Below are 15861 nucleotides of genomic sequence, written 5' to 3' on the forward strand. Positions count from 1 at the left end.
TGGCAGCAGGGTTAGGGTTCAGGACCCCCACTCCATCCTGGCTCCTGGCAGTCCGGAGGGGCTGGCATGTGGCACTGGTGCGCTCAGGGTACAAAGCCGGCCTGGGCCTGCGGAGCCCTGCAGCGCTGTGCGCTAGAAATGCTGGTGGCTGTGCGATGTTAGCGCTGGGGTGCCTGGCCCTGGAGCTTCACCAGCGAGGGGAAAAGGAGGTCAGCAGGACCCAGCGGAATTCCCAAGCCGGGGTGCCGGTCCCGTGCCGCCATGTGAGACCGCCGGCCAATGGCTTGCCACCTTAGAGCGGCACGTGGGGCAGTAAGGAGCCTCTCGATTGGTGGCGGCAGGGCATGCGGTCGGGGAGGATTTGATTCCTCTCTCGCTTCCGGTGCCGGGCCGGGCGCGCGCGTGCCGGGCGCGTGGGCGGTGCTCGGCCCCGCCCCGCCATGGACTCGCTGCTGCTGCGGGCGCCTGTCACGGCCCTGCGCTTCGTGGGGGGCGCGTGGCTCGTGGCAGGTCAGGTGGGGGCGGCCGCGGGGCGGGGCGGGGCGGGGCCTGCTGGCAGGAGCCCGTGTAACCCCCGTCTCTTGCTGCCCCGCAGGCGAAGGGCCCAACGTCGTTGTGTACAGCCTGGACGCTGGCGGTGCAGCGGCGGGGCGCCATTGTCAGAGGGTGCTTCGCAACCACTGCATCCACGGGCTGCGGGAGCAGAGGGCCCCCTCCCCAGGGCCCCCGCGGAGCACTCTGGCTGCCTTCGGGGGCAAAGGCCTCATAGTTCTGGAGCTCCGTGTGCAAGGAAAGGACGTGAGCCTGACTGGACTCTGCCAGCTCCGCGAGCTGCACGACTGGATATGGGACCTGCAGTGGCTGGTGAGCAGCGCAGGGAGCCTCACCCACGTCGGGCTGGCCCTTGGCCATAACTCGGTGGCACTCTATGACTATGCCAGTGACACAACCTTGCGGGAGGTGCATTGTGAAGAGAAGTGCATCCTCTACTCTGCGTACCTGGCTGGGGACAGCTGGGGTGAGCTGGTAGTAGTGGCTGGCACCGTCTTTAACCAGCTCGTGGTTTGGCGTGTGTCTGAGGGAGGTGACGAAGCAGCAAGGATAAAACCCCAGAGGAGGGTCAGTGGACACAGCGGAGTCATCTTTAGCATCTGCTACTTAAAGAGCAAAGGCATATTGGCCTCCGCCTCGGATGACCGGAGCATTAGGGTGTGGGGTGTCGGGGACCTGCAGGCACCTTGTGATCCTGTGCGCTGCCTCCTGGTGTGTTATGGCCACCAGTCAAGGGTCTGGTCAGTCAGGCTGCTGAGTGACTATCTCCTCAGCATTGGGGAGGACTCTGCCTGCATCGTATGGAACTACAGTGGTGAGATTGTTCAGAGCTTTAGAGGGCACAAAGGGCACAGCCTCAGAGCACTGGCTGTCCACGAGGCGCAGGGCTGGGTGGCCACAGGTGGGGCTGACTCTGGGGTTAGACTCTGGCACATTAGGGGATCTGAGCCCTGTGGGAATGGCCTTCTGCAGCTAAACTTCAGCGCGCCCCATAGGAACGGATCCCCCAAGGCCATAAAGCTGGTGGATGTAAGCCGGCTCCTTGTGATGACTGATGTGGGGGCCATCTACATTTACAATTTGGCCTCTAAACACTGGGCTGTGGTCATGGAGGATGCAAACTACAGGTCCTACAGTCTCCTGGAAGTTGTGCAGCTGGCCGAGGGCATCGTGCTGTGTGCCGTGGGCAATCTGACAGGGCACATCAAAGTCTTCCCCCTCTGCTGCCCCACAGAAAGCGAGGAGAAGAGGCTGTATGAGGGGAAGGTCCATAGCCTGAGCTGGGCTGTGTGTCCAGATAGGGAGCCCAGCAAGGCAGTGCTCTTTGCCTCTGGCCCAGGGGGTGTTCTGCTCTGGCTGGAGGTCTCATGGTGCTCTTCTGGGCAAGTGGTTTCAGTGGTGGAGAAAGGTTCCTATCTCTTGCCAGTCTGCAGACACAGGTGGCATACAAGCATTGCCCTCCTGCCTCAGGAGGGGCTTCTGGTCTGCGGTGACCGCAGGGGCTCCCTGCTGTTGTTTTCCTGCAGCACGGCTCTAGGATCCAGCACAGAGCAGAGGCTGAAGGCAATAAAAGGGGACAGTTTGGTCCACAAAGACTCAGGTGACAAGGAGAAGGGAAACCGCCCCCTGCAAGGCCCCATTTCCCTGCTCTTTGGGCTTCATGGGAAGCTAGGTGTGACCTCAGTGACCTGCCACAATGGCTTTGTTTATAGCACAGGTAGGGACGGCTACTACCGACAGCTCCAAGTACAGGACCGGCAGCTGCAGCTGCTGCGGAAGCAGAAGCCATGCAAAGGGCTGGAGTGGATTGAACAGCTGCACTTTGCCCCTGATGGGAACCTGCTGGTGTTGGGCTTCCACGCAAGCAACTTCGTGCTGTGGAGCACCCAGACCAACGAGACGCTGCGCTGTGTGCCATGTGGCGGGGGCCACCGCTCATGGAGTTATGGCCGCTGGCTGGCGTCGGAGGTCTTTGCTTACCTTAGGTCCGGGGAGGTGTTTGCCTATCAGAGCAGGTGTGGGCCCAGCAGGCACCATGTGCTGAGGGAGCCTCTGCATGGACGGGAGTTGACGTGCGTGCGGCACGTGGGCACACTCAGGACCCCGGGGTGCAGCATGGTGGATATTCTCGTGACCAGCAGTGAGGACATGACTGCGAATGTGATTGCCTTCAGTGAGTCGTCCCATTCGTTGGCACCACTCACAGCCATCAGTGACCACATCTCAAGCGTGAGAGCTCTGGCCGTGGCCCCAGGCAGTTGGCAGAGGGGGACAGACCATTGCTCTGCTGTCCTGTTCTCTGCAGGGGGCAGAGCTGAGATAGAATGCTACAGGCTACTGCTCAGCAGTGACTGTGGCGCCAGGAGTGGCGTAGCCTGCCAGGTCATCCATGTGGCCTCCCACCGGCTGGACGAGCACTGGGATCGCATGAGGAACAAGCACAGAGTCATTAAGGTGGACCCAGAAACCAGGTAATGTTCCTGTCTTTGCAGGGGAAACAGGGATGAGGGCTGGGGCGCCACTTCCTGTCATGGCCCTGGAGAGTCTGAAACCCATGTGGTTTGCCAGGCCACGCCAAAGGGCTCTTGATGCTATAGAGGGAGACTCCCTGCCCTTCCCTCCCCTATCGTTCAGCCGAAGGGCCAGCTGAAATGAGACAAGGCCTGTCCTAGAGCAGCTCTCCCAGTGCTCCTCATGCTTCCAGCCAGCTGGGCTCTGCCTCCTAGTCTCTAGATTAGAGCAGGGCTCTGCTTCTCCCCCATATGGAGGCAGGGGCTAGGTGTGGGCTCGTTCCCTACTGTTGCCTCCTCTGAGGACAAGGTGATGTTCCAGGGGTGGTTGTCATGCTGTGGGGCTACCCTGTCCCCGAGAGCCTGACCCATGGGATGCTCTTTGCTCCAGGTACATGTCCATTGCGGTTGTCGCTGGTACCGAAGCACCCTTCCTGTTCCTGGCGGCTGCTTGCAGCGATGGATCTGTCCGGTAAGCAGGATTCTCACCCAGATCCCGGCTTTCCCCAAGGGGCTGGCCTGTTCCAGCTTGTCAGGAGAAGGGACACTGTGATCCAGAGAAATAAGGCCCTGGAGTGGACTCAGCTGCTCCCTGGGCCTTCCTGACTGCTGTGCAGTGTCCATAAGGCAGGGGCTGGAAATCACTTCCTCCCGCCCCTGCTGCTGCCCTCCTCCCAGTTGGGAGACCCTATTCTGACTCCAGCTGCAGGCACAGGAGCTGCAGTGACATCTGCGCCTTCCCACTCCCTTGGCCTGACTGCCTTCCCCTTGCTGCTGCAGGGTATTTCTGCTGTCCGAGCCTGCCCAGAAGCTGCTACTGGTGGCCGAGTCCTTTCACCACCAGCGTTGTGTTCTGCAGGTGGAGACCTTTGAGCACAGGACAGCGGGAACCAGGAGGTGAGCACCTTCTGCTTCCCACCCACGGCGGTGTTTGCACTGTGCCATGTGGGGCATCCCTGTGGCTAGCGGGGAGATGCTTTCAGCTGTGCTTGGATGAGGAGGGGTGCAGAGATGCTCCTGCCCTTTCAGGACAGCCTTGCTCTGGTGTGTGGCTGGACTAGGGAAGTAACACTAGCGCAGCTAGGAGCAAACGGGTCCTGTAGGGATTAAGGATGCTTAGTACGAGGGTTGCTCTGGCCTGGCAAACCTGCCTTCCCCAGCTGTGCAGCCCGAGGACAGCTGTAGGCCTCAGCCACACTGTGACCCTCTCGTGGTGCTACAGCCCTGGGGCTGGATTAAACATGGTGAGCGGAGGAGCCTCATGCCTTGCTGCTGCAGGGCCTGGAATCGCCACAGAGATCCCCACTGGGGCTCACCCAGGGTAGCTACTTTGGGCACTGAACACTGGGGCCCGGGAATTGAGACTTAGTTCAGCCAAGAACCTCCCCTGGTGTGTTTGGTTTCGCAGGAGGCACTTCCTGTGCAGCGCTGCGACTGACGGGAGTCTGGGATTCTGGGAGATAACGGCCACCGTTGAGCACGCTGCAGGTGCTGTGGATTTGGCGCGTGGGGAGCTGCAGCCCCTCGGTAGGTGTCTGCGGCTTGTGCTGGCACTAGTGCCTGGGGCTGCTTCCTCTGTGCCACTCCGGCAGCAGCCAGCGGCCTTTGCAGCGGAGGCGTTCTGCATGCCCCCGTTGTCACTGAGCTCTTCTCTTCTCAGCTCTGGGGGTCCCACTCCTGACTGTCCCAGCTCACAGCTGTGGCGTGAACAGCCTCCACATTCGGCAGCTGGAGGCAGGACCATTCCTCGTGGCCAGTGGCAGTGATGATGGCTCCATCCACGTCTGTCTCGTTGCTGTGGATACAGCCCCCTCCCCTTCTTGGGACACAGAGGCCCCCGGAGCCCAGGCCGGGGCTGGCATTCTCTTGCTGGAGGCATTCTCAAGGCCCTGTGCCCATGCAGCCCATGTGACAGGACTCAGGGTCTTGCGGCCAGACCTGCTGGTCTCTGCCTCAGTGGACCAGCGCCTGGTGCTGTGGCGTCTGGAGCAGGGCAGCCTCGTCTTTGTGGGCAGCCGGTTCTGCCCCGTGGCAGATGTGGCTGAGCTGGACTGTTGGGGAAGCGAGGAGCGAGGCTATGGGTGTGTGCTGTGCGGGCAGGGCCTGGAGATTGTCTGGTACACAGCCAGCGCAGGCCACCAGCCAGGCCCCTCTTGCAGAGCCTTGGACTGTCTGCCTAGGGGGCTGTCCCCACTGGGGCTTCCTGTTGCCACGGAAACCGCAGACCACGCCCCCCCCCAAATAGCCTCTGAGCACCACTGAATGGGCTATGGGAAGTCCATAGGGGCCACTGCAGCCAAAAGGCCTGCGGGCTCTGCAGCAGAGGGAAGAACGGGGGAGCTCTCTGCAGCTCCCCTTGGCTGGGAAGCTCCCCTGGGGGCAGCCTGCAGAGACCTCGGGCTGTCCCTGTGCCGAGCTGTGGGTGGGGGAGGCCAGCCACTTCTGGTGAGCGCTGCCTGGAGCCCATGCCCAGCTCTTCCCATACCCAGCACAGAGCCCTCACCCCCCACCTAGTGAGTGGGGGAGGGTGTGTGGCAATCCGAGACAGATGGCTTAGAGTTGCCAACTGTGGATCCCCCCAGTGGTGGGGGGACGGGAGCTGCCAGCCCCTCTCTCCAACTGGTGCCCTATCCTGCTGCTTTACCCTGGGCCTGACGGTGCAGGGTGCAGAGGTGTTGCCAGGTGCCCTCCCACTTGTTCAGCCAGCACCTGAGGGGGAGCTGATCTGGGCCAAGGCAGCACTGGGTGAGCTCTGCTGGGAACCACCGTAATTTCCCCACTGCACTGCTGTGCAGCTCAACCACTGGGCAGAGCAGCTGGAAACCCAGCAGGGCCATGCCCTGCCCGCCCCCAGTGACCCTAACACTTGGTTTTTCTGCTCAGCACTTGCTGCTGTGGGCTCTTGCAGCACAGTCCTCCAGGGGGAGGTAGCAGAGCCTTGGTGCCCTGGAGAGCTAAGCAAAGGGCAAGGCCCCCCCCACCCCCCAAATCAGAGCCTAGGCCGGCCACCCTCTGCCCAGTGGTGGAGCCCAGCTGGAGGAACCAGGGGCCTGGAAGCAATGCAGTAGATGCTGTCTGGCGCACAGCGCTCAGCTGGCCAGGAAAGGGGCAGTGCTGTCACAATGCAAGGGCACAGGGCAGGGGGTGCTCACCTCTTCCTTTGCGCAGGAAAGTCAGAGGGCCCCTTTTTCTCCAGTTGCAGCTGCTCAGCTGTTACCAGACTGAGCACAGAGGCCCTGCTCCTGCCACCTTGCTGCTGGGGCCCCTGTTTGGCTCATGTCCCTGCTGAGCCCACCAGGCTGTCGGGCGTAGCGGGATTACAGCTCTGTGCAGGCATAGTGAGGGGGGAGGGCCTGGGCCAGAGCCGCATGTGGGTGCCCAGGCCTGGCATGGCAGGGGCTTAAACAAGTAAACAGCACCTGCTCTGTAGCAATGTGTATTTGGACCCAGAACACCAAGGCTGTTGGCACCCCCAGGGCAGGGGGCTGTGGGGACCTCAGCCAGTTCACAGCGAAACAGCCACTGAACCACATGTTTCAACACAACCAAGGCTGAGTCCTAGTGAGTGGGGGTGTCCCATCCCATCCCACGCCACCCCGGAGGGGGCAAGGGTGCAAGGCAGGCAGGCACAGAAGGGCTGCTAAGAGCTGGGACCCAGCCTCTCCTGCCCCTGGAGGCCTGTGAGTTTAACACCAGGAGCTAGGAGACAGCTCAGGCTCTGGTGCCAGAAGTTCTGCAGCCTGTAGTCCCCAGCACTAGCAGTGGCAAGGGCAGGTAACCCCTTCTGTTCCAAAATCACCAGCCCCTCCAGAGAGCAGCTAGCTCTGGAAACAGGCTTACCCCTTTAGCACCTAACAAAGCTTCAGAACAGAGTCTGCCCCTGGCCCAATGCTGTCCTGGGGCTGCAGGGCTCAGATCTGGCTGAGAGGAGGCAGGTGGAGAGTAGCCAGGGCCATGTGGATCACGTCTCTCACTCCTCTCATCAGCTGTAGCCGAGCAAGCATCTGGCTGAACAAGTGAGGCAGAGGCTCCTGGAAGAGAGGAAGCAGCAACTGAAAGAGGCTGCGGCTTCCTGGCACTCCAGGGCAGGGCAGTGCTCCCTCACCCCCGGCTCCTGCTCACTGCAGGGAAGGCTTCCTAGTGCCCCTCTCAGGTCCTCCCCAAGCGCAGCACCCCTGAAGATGGGCTGCCCTCCACCAAGAGCGAGGTGGAGAGCAGGCCCTAGGCAGCAGGCCAGGCTTTCCTCAGTGAGCCCCTTGCGGGGGGCACTGTCATCCCATGAGCTTTGCAGGGAGGAGACCGCGGGGGCCGCTCTAACCTGCAGGTAGGTGCGACTGCGCTGCAGCCCCGGGGGAGCCACTTACCCCCAAGATGTGGACACGGTTGTAGTAGGAGCTGAAGTCCATGCTCAGGTGGGTCAGGAACTTGCACACCTGCCGCACAAAGAAGAGCAGCTGGAGCCCCTCGCTAGTAACACCCACCCCAGTCTGCCCAGCAGGGTCCTGGGTCCCTGCATCCAGCATTGCCTGGGCTGGGCCAACGGCTCCAAGCTGCTTGCCTGCCCTGGGACAGCTGGGCTCCCTGTGATAGGCTGCAGCCGAGGCCCCTCGGCAGGCTTACGCAACTGCCATGAGAGTGCCCGTGGAACAGAAGCCCGTGGAGGAGAGCACCCGGCCTGTCTGCCCCCAGCACCTTCCTGCACAATGCCCAGGCCCAGCCAGTTCAGCGCCCAGGGCTGAATGGCTCCCCTCGCTCCCAGCGCGTGCACCTGCCTCTGCCTAGAATCAGCCCTAGGTTCTCCTGGTTCTCCACCCTATCCAACTCCAGCTGCCTGACCTGGCCATGAGGGCCCTGCCCCTTGACACTGCTAGGGCTGCCAGCTGGGACACCCATTCTTTGGCTCTCTTGCCCTGCCCCCGAATTGCTGTGGAAGAGCAGCATGAGCCCTCCTGCTGCCAGCCACACGCTCCTGTGTCCTCCACAAGGCAGCAAGGGGTGCTCTGAGCAGCAGCCAGGCTCACTTGTCCTGCCCAGTCCTCCAGTCTGCAACAGCAATTTGCAGCCTGTTACGCAAGACTGAACCCAGCCAGGCTTTGTCCAGCACTGCAGGCCCTGCTTCAGCCTGGGAGGGACTGCAGCCGCGAGTCTCTTCAAAGAATGGCAGCTCTCGCACCAAAGCCGCCAGCTCCAGTGCTGCACAGAGAACCTACTGCCCTTGGTCCCGGAGCCCCGCCCAAGGCCGCCTGTGCCTCCCAGTACCTTTCACCATTCTTACCGCCTCAGTGCTGGCCGTGACACGAATGCCTTTGCTGGAGAAGGGCAGCTGGGCTGCCTGGCTCAGGGTCTCTGGGAAGGGAAGGATGTAGTTGAACAGCAAAAGCCATTCACCCTATAAACGGAAGACGGGTGTTAGGCAGCTCCAGTGCTCTCCTCCTCGCAGCAGGCCCCGCTTGGGCCGCCCCACCGGACTGGGAGCTAGAGTGTGAGGGGAGAGCACTCAGGCTCTATCCGAACTCTGGGCTGAGATCCCAGTGGCTCTGACCCTCCCACATGCTCCGCCGGAGCCCTGCCCAAGTGGGGAATGTAGCAGGAAATGGCTGGGGGGTGGCATGAGGAGAGAAGCTTGACTGGTGGAGCTTCCCATCATGTCTCTCTGGCGCTTGGCCACTCACCTCTTCTCTGAGCAGGGAGAAGTTCAGCTCCGATGCTGAGGGCAAGGCTGGGTAGGCACCTGGAACGGCAGTTTGGAGCAGGGTCACAGCCCTGGGGAAGAGGCTGAGCATGGCAGTCGCTTGGCCAGGCTGGTGTTTGACAGCGGGGGCTGTGCTTGGGTGAGTGGGCTGCCGTGTGGCTGGGCCCAGGCCCCGGCCCCAGCAGTGGCTTTGTCAGACCGTGGCACAGGCCCACCCATAAAGGAACTTCCTGGCCTTCTGACTCAGTCAGTCCGAGGGCTGGGCGCCCATCCAGGCTAAGTGCTTTGTGGTGGTGAAGCCCAGTTTGGCCAGGTGCTGCCTGGTGGCTTCCACAAGCCACTCATGGACTTGGTTTGGGCTAACATGGTGGCGGCAGTAGCCAGTGGTGGGCAGAGCCCCCTCCCCGCCCTGCGCTCACCTTGCTCCACAGCTTGCTGGTAGGCTTTGAAGAGCGTAGCAAGCCGAGCGCAGTTGTACATCACAAAGGCTCCGCTTTTTGTTCCCTTGGCGGCTATGCTGCTGTCCTCTAGGTTGAGGGTAATCTGAGGGGGAAACAGCTGTGTTCCTCACACGCCTTCCTCAGTGTCATCCTCGCAAAGCCTATGCCTCACGCTGCCCCGGGGCCCTGCACCCCTTCCCTGGCAGGGTCAGGCCCTGGCCTGCCCTTGGAGGAAGGAGACTTGGGTAAGTACCAGGTCCCACCTTGGCCCCAGCCTGGCAACTATGAGGAAGTGCTTCCAGAGGGCTGACCGCTGACATGTTCCAGCAGCCAGATTCCTGGCCTGGTCTGACAGAGCACACTGCTACCAAGGGGCTCCTGCTCATCCGTTTCCATTTTCCATCTGTTCCTTCGCTCTCACGCCCGTTAAAACCCGTCGGACGCCTGCCTCCGAGCCGCGTGGCAGCTGAAGGGCGAGTGGTTCTGCTCTCACCTTTCCTTGTGAGCCCCTCCAGCCCTGCCTCCACTTTTCTTACTCGGCTGAGTTCTCTCTACTCTGTCTCCTCCTCCTGGGGCCAAGAGCCACCCCCAGAGCGGATGCTACACTTGACTGTAAAGACAGCTGCTATCCCCTCCTTGGGCTGGGTTCGCAGCTTCTGCCACTGCAGTATTGCATTAGACGCTCCTGTCGCCTATATCTCCCAGCATCGCAGCTTCCAGCTTTTCGTGGGTCTAGTTCTTTCCAGGAAGCACAGTGGCTCTCTTTTCCCACAACTTCTGGCCATATAGCCTGCCTGCATTCCCGGCCCTGCTCAGCTGGGCCACTGCTCACGCCCTGTGGCCTCCTAAGGCCAAGAGACCAGTATGTGCAGGGACCGCCTCTTGGCGACCAGGCAGGAAAAGCCACAGGATTTACCTGACTGTGATGGGCTGTGCTCAGCATTTCAAACCTGATGGCAGCTGATGTCAAGACACTGATGATCTCAGTCCAAGAGTCATCTGGGTAGAAAACATGGCAAAGACCAGGCAATTCGAAGTGCCCAGGTGAGTGCACCCGCTGGACAAGGCACTGAGCCTGCACGCTCCCTAGTCAGACACCACGAGCAGGCCCTGAGCCCCAGCCCACTTCTTGCCAGCTGGGAGAGCACTTAGTGAGTTTAGTGCAAGCGCAGGAGGCAAGGCTTTGGCTTTGGGAGCCAGTACATGGTGTGCTGGCACCGGCTGGACGTGCTCCCTGCGCCTCCCCCATCAGCAGGCCTCAGCCCTGTCTGGGAACAGGAGGGAGTTCTCTGGCTGCAGCCTGTGAAGTGACTGGGGTCTGCTGATACCCAGGGAATAGCCAGCCCATTTATGGTGACTTGGACGCCTGCTCACTGGACAGTCACCCTCCACCTTCCCAGTGCTCCAGCAAACACACAGCAGGGGAACAACTTTAGTCCCTGCTGCCCAGGGCTGGAAGTGCAAAAGGCCGGCCCTGCACGCTCGCTTCGTCTCTGCAGCCACGTCTGTGGCTCGCCGAGCGGATGCCCGCTGGGCTCCACCAAAGAGCTCTGCAGCAGGGCGGCCTCTGGAGAAAAGCAGGCCTGCCGCAGCACGGAGTGAGTGCTGCGAGGGGAGAGAAGAGCTCCTTGTTCCGCAGCAAGTTCCAGGGCAGGGCCCCTGGCAGGACAGCCTTTAGTTATGTGACTTCACGCACACAACAGCTAATGTGCAGGTGCCGCTAGCCCCGGGGGAGAGGCTGTCTGAACTCATACAGCCTGCGGGCCAGGCGCCTCCAGGAACCGCCTGGTCTCCTTGGGCGCTGGAGGGCAGCAGTAGGAGGCATCCCTGGCCACACAGAGGCATGAAGCTTTACCCTGAGCAAGGTCTCCGTACTTCATGACTGAGGCTTCGTGCATCTGGCACCGCCGGAGCCTGTGGGAATAAATGGAGTTAGGGAAGAGAAGCAGAGTTATTGGCCCCTTGCCAGTCCTCAGCTGTGCCTGGGCCCCATCCTGGCCCACATACAACTTGTCAGTACCTGACTATTTCCCCAGGAGCGGGGTGAAGCACTGGAATGCGTTACCTGGGGAGGAGGTGGACTCCCCATCCCAAGGGGTAAGTCCTGGCTGGGATGATTTAGTTGGGATTGGTCCTGGACAGGGCTGGACTCCACAACATCCTGAGGTCTCTTCCAGCCTTTGGATTCTATGATTCTAAGACCTGCCCATCAAAGATGCTGTAAAGAGCTGTCAATCCAGCCCCCAGCCTAGTTCCCTCAGGCCTGCCTGCTGCTTCTCGCACCTCCCCACCACGCCTCTGCAGGACAGACCTGGTAAAAGGGGCTTATCCCACCCTTCCATTACCCAGTGACCTCCACCCCAGTCCTCCACTGGGCAGGTGCTGACAGTCGAGGCCTGCCTGCTAAGGACAGGAGCCATAGCCCTGTGGGGCCATGCAGAGCAGGGTTGCAGGAAGCATAGCTAATGGGTGGAAGAGACGACTGGAAGTCAGGAGATCCAGGTTCTCTTCCCAGTGCTCGCTGTACACTGCCCTGTCTGTCCCAACCACCCGTGCACAGCGCCACGAGTCACTCAGAGGAGGGGGTGGTGCTGAAGAAACACTGGGAGGGTCACAGAATGTTCTACGGCACCAGCACGCTGGGCAGCGTTTTACAAAAGGAAACCCACCCTGATCAGCAGCCGCCTCAGCAGAGGGCAGGGAAATTGGCTCGGATGAGTGACTGCAGCAGTCCTGGCTGAGTGCCAACTTACCGGAAGTACTGGGGTGCCCCAGCAGGACAGGGGGAGTTGGCGACCTTCACTGGCCCACAGACAAGGTGTTTCTGAGAGAGAGGAGCAAAGAGTGACTCAAGGGACAAAGTGCTCCCTGACCGTCCTCAGGAGGACGCTGGAACATGTGAAATACTGAGCGCACCAGCCATCGTAAGCTGGGCTTAAACCTCAGGGAGACCAGCACCCTGCACAAACCTGAGCCCTGGCTCCCAAACCCCTGTAACGCCACAGCTTATTCCAGCTGTACGGTGACTGATCCCACATTCGTCTGTCCCTCTCCCCCGACGACCATCACGGCCTCCTGGGGAGGAACACTGCCGGAAGGCCAGAGGGAGACTACAGAAGAGGGAAAGGAACATTTTTGACGCCAAGAGGTCCCCTTTCACCGTGAGCCCTTCCTGGTGGAAACCAGGGGCCACCGTGTTCAGATGCCTCTCTCCCTGACCAGCCAGCTCCAGGCAACAAGAGGAGGAAACACTTACCCCTGTATGTCTTCGGCTGGGTGCTACCATGGCAGGCAGAGATGGGAGGGTCAGGGACCTGCCTCACCTGCAAGGCTGTGTGAGCTCCCAGGTCCAACATCCTCCACAGCAAGTCCATCTGCTGCTGCTGGAACTCGCCCTCACAGCTCACCACGTGCACCACCCCGCAGCAGCCTCCTGGCCCTGAGTCCTGCAGCAAAGCAGCAGCCTGGTTACAGGTGCTTCCAACCAAGCACAGGAAGGAGTCGGGAGGGGCTCAGAGTTTGCTGTGTACTAGAGCAGCACAAACCCAGCAGGCAAGATGTTCACAAGCGAGCAGGATTACTCACTGTGCAGCACAGGGTGGCATGCCTCAGCTCTGCCAGGATCCGCAGTTTCTCCTCAGTCACTGCCAAGGGGGAGGAAAAGACACAGACTCTTTGCACTCTGACTCCAGCCCAGCCATCACTGCCTCAGTGTCCTGTGGGAGTGTGGCTTGCCCCAAGCTTTTCATGTTACAGGCTGGTGCCCCAGAAGCAAAAAAGAGCAAAAGGATGGGAAAAAAAGGGGGATATGAGACCAAACTGCTTTTTTCTGTAGGAAAACAGAGCTAATTGCAGCCTTGGGCCTACCCAGTCAGACAACATGTTAAACATATGCCACTCACCGAGACAGACCTCTAGGTTAGGGTCATAGCCCTCCAAACTCTGCTGCACAAGGAAGTTTTTCAAATGCACTTTAAATATAACATCATCAGGTAGCCTGGTCTGCCCTGGCTCCAGCCCTGGCCCTGAAGCATAAGGGCACTGGCTGAGGACTTGCTTTAAGGTCAAAACGTCCTGAGGAACGAATGCTGGTTCCACTTCTGAGGGCCAGTCAACTCGCAGCTGGCGCAGGAACTTCTGCGTATCGTCCTCAGGCACTGCAGGAACCAGGTGGACATTCATCCTGGAGTGAAAGAGAATACCATGCAGGACTGGTACCATACATAAGCTCCGTGCTCTCTCGCACAATGAGCACAAGTCTCTGCAACATCCAACAAAGAGCATTTTGAAAGCTGGAGAGTTCAATACACTGACCCTTGTATTCTGAGCACTTCAGCCAAGTGGTCAGTTACTAGAATGGCTCTCAGACTGCTCAGGCTAAGCATGTCCACACTTCTCCGGCTCTGCAGGGGTGCGCAGTTGAGGATGATGCTTTGCCCACTAGCTGACAGGGAAGGTTTTATGAACTCAGGAATGGAATGCAAAACATGGTGGAAGACCGCAGGTCGCTCTAGCTGAACAGTCAGCCCCACTGGGGTCAGCTGGCAGTTCTGGAGAGGTGGTACCGCAGGGTGTTTTAGTGAAGTCACATCTTCTAGGATGTTCTGGGGAATCTGCAAGAAGACAAGACAGACAAGTGAAAAGCAGCTCTGTGAATGCGCCTGCTCTGCTACAGACAGCATTATCCCAGCTTACAAATACCTCACAGCTGCTCGTGGAAACCAGCCGGGATCTCACCAATCCAGCTTAGATTCACAGACTGTCAGGCCCTTACTGCAGCCCACAGTCAAGGCTGCTATCCTCTCTGTGCCAGTAGTGAGCCTAGAATCCCAGTCTGGTGCAAGGGCATCTATGCTTTTAACAGGTCAACAAGGAGAAGGGCAGAGTCCTGCACTTGGGACAGAGAGATCCCAGCCAGTGTTACAGTCTGGGGACCGACTGGCTAAGTAGCCATGCAGCGGAAAAGGACCTGGGGCCTACAGTGGGTGAGAGGCTGGATATGAGTCAGCAGTGTGCCCTTGTAGCCAAGAAGGCTAATAGCACATTGGGGTGCATTAGGAGAAGCATTTCCAGCAGATCTAGAGAAGTTACTATTTCCCTCTACTTGGCACTGGTGAGACCACATCTGCATATTGTATCCAGTTCAGGGGGCCCCCAGTAGAGAAAGGGTGTGGACACAGTGGAGTGGGTTCAGTGCAGGGCAACCAAAATTATTAGGGGGGCTGGAGCACATGACCTATGAGGAGAGGCTGAGGAACCTGGGGTTATTTAGCTTGCAGAAGAGAAGAGTGAGGGGTAATTTGATAGCAGCCTTCAACTTCCTGAAGGGGGGGGCTCTAAAGAGGCTGGAGAGAGTCTTCTCAGGGTCATGGATGGCAGAACAAGGACAATGCTCTGAAATGACAGACGGGGAGGTGTCAGTTGGATATAAAGAAAAACTATCTCACCAGGAGGGTGGTAGCAGAGAGGTAGCACGTTAGTCTGTGTTCTAAGAGAACAAGCCAGCCCCAGGTAGCACTTTAACGACTCACAAAATGATTTGTTCGGTGATGAGCTTTCGTAGGCCAGACCCACCTCATCCAATCAACGGATCGACTAAATCGCTGTTGTCTTTAAAGTGCCGCCGGACTGCAGGTGTGTTTTGCTGGGCGCGGGGGGGGGGGCACTGCAATGCTTCACCCAGAGGTGGGGGGCCCGTGTGACCCAGCTGGGGCTGCTGACTGACTTGGGGTGGCCCTGAGCTCCGCCTGGCCCCAGGGGCTTCGTGGGAGGAAGGAGGCGCTGCACAGCGCCAGCTGCTCACGAAGGACACGTCCGTGTGACGAGCAGCCCAGCCCCCCGCCAACTGCACGGGAACGTGGGCGCCCGCGGCGGCGGTCGGTGCTCGGCGCTGCAGCTTGCAGCGTCTATCTCCCCGCCCACGGCTAGCCCCGCCCCGCTCGACCCAAGCTCCGCCCCTTCCCATAGGCCCCGCCCTCTCCACCCCGCGAGCCCATAGGCCCCGCCTACCTGCCCCCCCGCGAAGCACGCCCGCAGCGCGGCCTGGGGCGCCAGGAAGTCGCGGCTCCGCAGGTTCCGGGCGCTGCTCTCCTTGAACCAGACGGAGGCGGGGGCAGCGGGGCGGGGATCCGTCCTCAGCGCCGCGTTCAGGGCCCCCAGGGTCTCCGACACCCGGAACCGGCCCGCGCCCGTCTCCATGGGGACCCAGGCAGCTGCAGAAACCGGAAGCGCCCGCCCCGCATTGGGGGCACACGAGAAAGGAATAACTTCCGGTTTGTGTAACCGGAAGGGGCGTCACTTCCAGCCGTCCTCGGGGGCGGAGGCCCAGGGTGGCGGACATGTCGGGTGTGGCGGGGGGCGTGGCGGCCGCCATCTCACACAGAGCGTGGAGGGCGAGTCGCGCGGCCATGTTGGGTGTGGAACCACGCTCGGCCGCGGGGGCTGCGCTCAGTGGCAGGGGCGCTCCCGGCTCGCTCCTCTCCCTCCTCTCGGCCGCAGAGATCCCCGCCCTACGTCATCCCAGCGGGGGTCCCCCCTCGGGTAGCGCCCCCAGTGCCCCTCACCTTGAGGGACGCAGGGGGATTCCTGGGGGAACCCATCCCAGTACCCCTCCCCCGGGGCACCCCCCTTTTTTGGGGTAACCCCTCAGTGCCCCCCTTGGGGATCC

The 15861-nt window shown here is 60.5% G+C and overlaps 2 protein-coding genes across 2 annotated transcripts; one reads left to right on the forward strand and one right to left on the reverse strand.

Annotated features, from left to right (window-relative positions):
- Window positions 1-59: 59 nt before the first annotated feature.
- Window positions 60-6370, forward strand: WDR6 (WD repeat domain 6). The gene is made up of 6 exons (XM_075006047.1): window positions 60-510; window positions 596-3023; window positions 3454-3534; window positions 3843-3959; window positions 4471-4589; window positions 4723-6370. Exons 1-6 carry the CDS (start codon window positions 441-443, stop codon window positions 5322-5324), a joined length of 3417 nt encoding a protein of 1138 aa, XP_074862148.1. The 5' UTR covers window positions 60-440; the 3' UTR covers window positions 5325-6370.
- Window positions 6371-6485: 115 nt separating this feature from the next.
- DALRD3 (DALR anticodon binding domain containing 3) lies at window positions 6486-15447 on the reverse strand. Its single transcript, XM_075006048.1, has 13 exons — window positions 15204-15447; window positions 13509-13807; window positions 13097-13377; window positions 12780-12838; window positions 12518-12640; window positions 11948-12018; window positions 11050-11108; window positions 10111-10193; window positions 9174-9297; window positions 8735-8793; window positions 8338-8451; window positions 7427-7495; window positions 6486-7093 (listed from the first exon to the last, which is right to left on the reverse strand). Exons 1-13 carry the CDS (start codon window positions 15390-15392, stop codon window positions 6974-6976), a joined length of 1650 nt encoding a protein of 549 aa, XP_074862149.1. The 5' UTR covers window positions 15393-15447; the 3' UTR covers window positions 6486-6973.
- Window positions 15448-15861: the final 414 nt, after the last annotated feature.

This window comes from Carettochelys insculpta, chromosome 11, assembly GCF_033958435.1.
Source record: "Carettochelys insculpta isolate YL-2023 chromosome 11, ASM3395843v1, whole genome shotgun sequence".
Taxonomy (NCBI): domain Eukaryota; kingdom Metazoa; phylum Chordata; order Testudines; family Carettochelyidae; genus Carettochelys; species Carettochelys insculpta.

Coding starts and splice junctions, on each gene's coding strand:
- WDR6 (XM_075006047.1), top strand. CDS start 441: ATGGACTCGCTGCTGCTGCGGGCGCCTGTCACGGCCCTGCGCTTCGTG. Junction 3,960..4,470: donor AGGACAGCGGGAACCAGGAG/GTGAGCACCTTC, acceptor TTGGTTTCGCAG/GAGGCACTTCCTGTGCAGCG. Junction 4,590..4,722: donor TGGGGAGCTGCAGCCCCTCG/GTAGGTGTCTGC, acceptor TTCTCTTCTCAG/CTCTGGGGGTCCCACTCCTG.
- DALRD3 (XM_075006048.1), bottom strand. CDS start 15,392: ATGGAGACGGGCGCGGGCCGGTTCCGGGTGTCGGAGACCCTGGGGGCC. Junction 12,839..13,096: donor TAACCTAGAGGTCTGTCTCG/GTGAGTGGCATA, acceptor CCCCCTTGGCAG/TGACTGAGGAGAAACTGCGG. Junction 11,109..11,947: donor GGGGCACCCCAGTACTTCCG/GTAAGTTGGCAC, acceptor TTATTCCCACAG/GCTCCGGCGGTGCCAGATGC.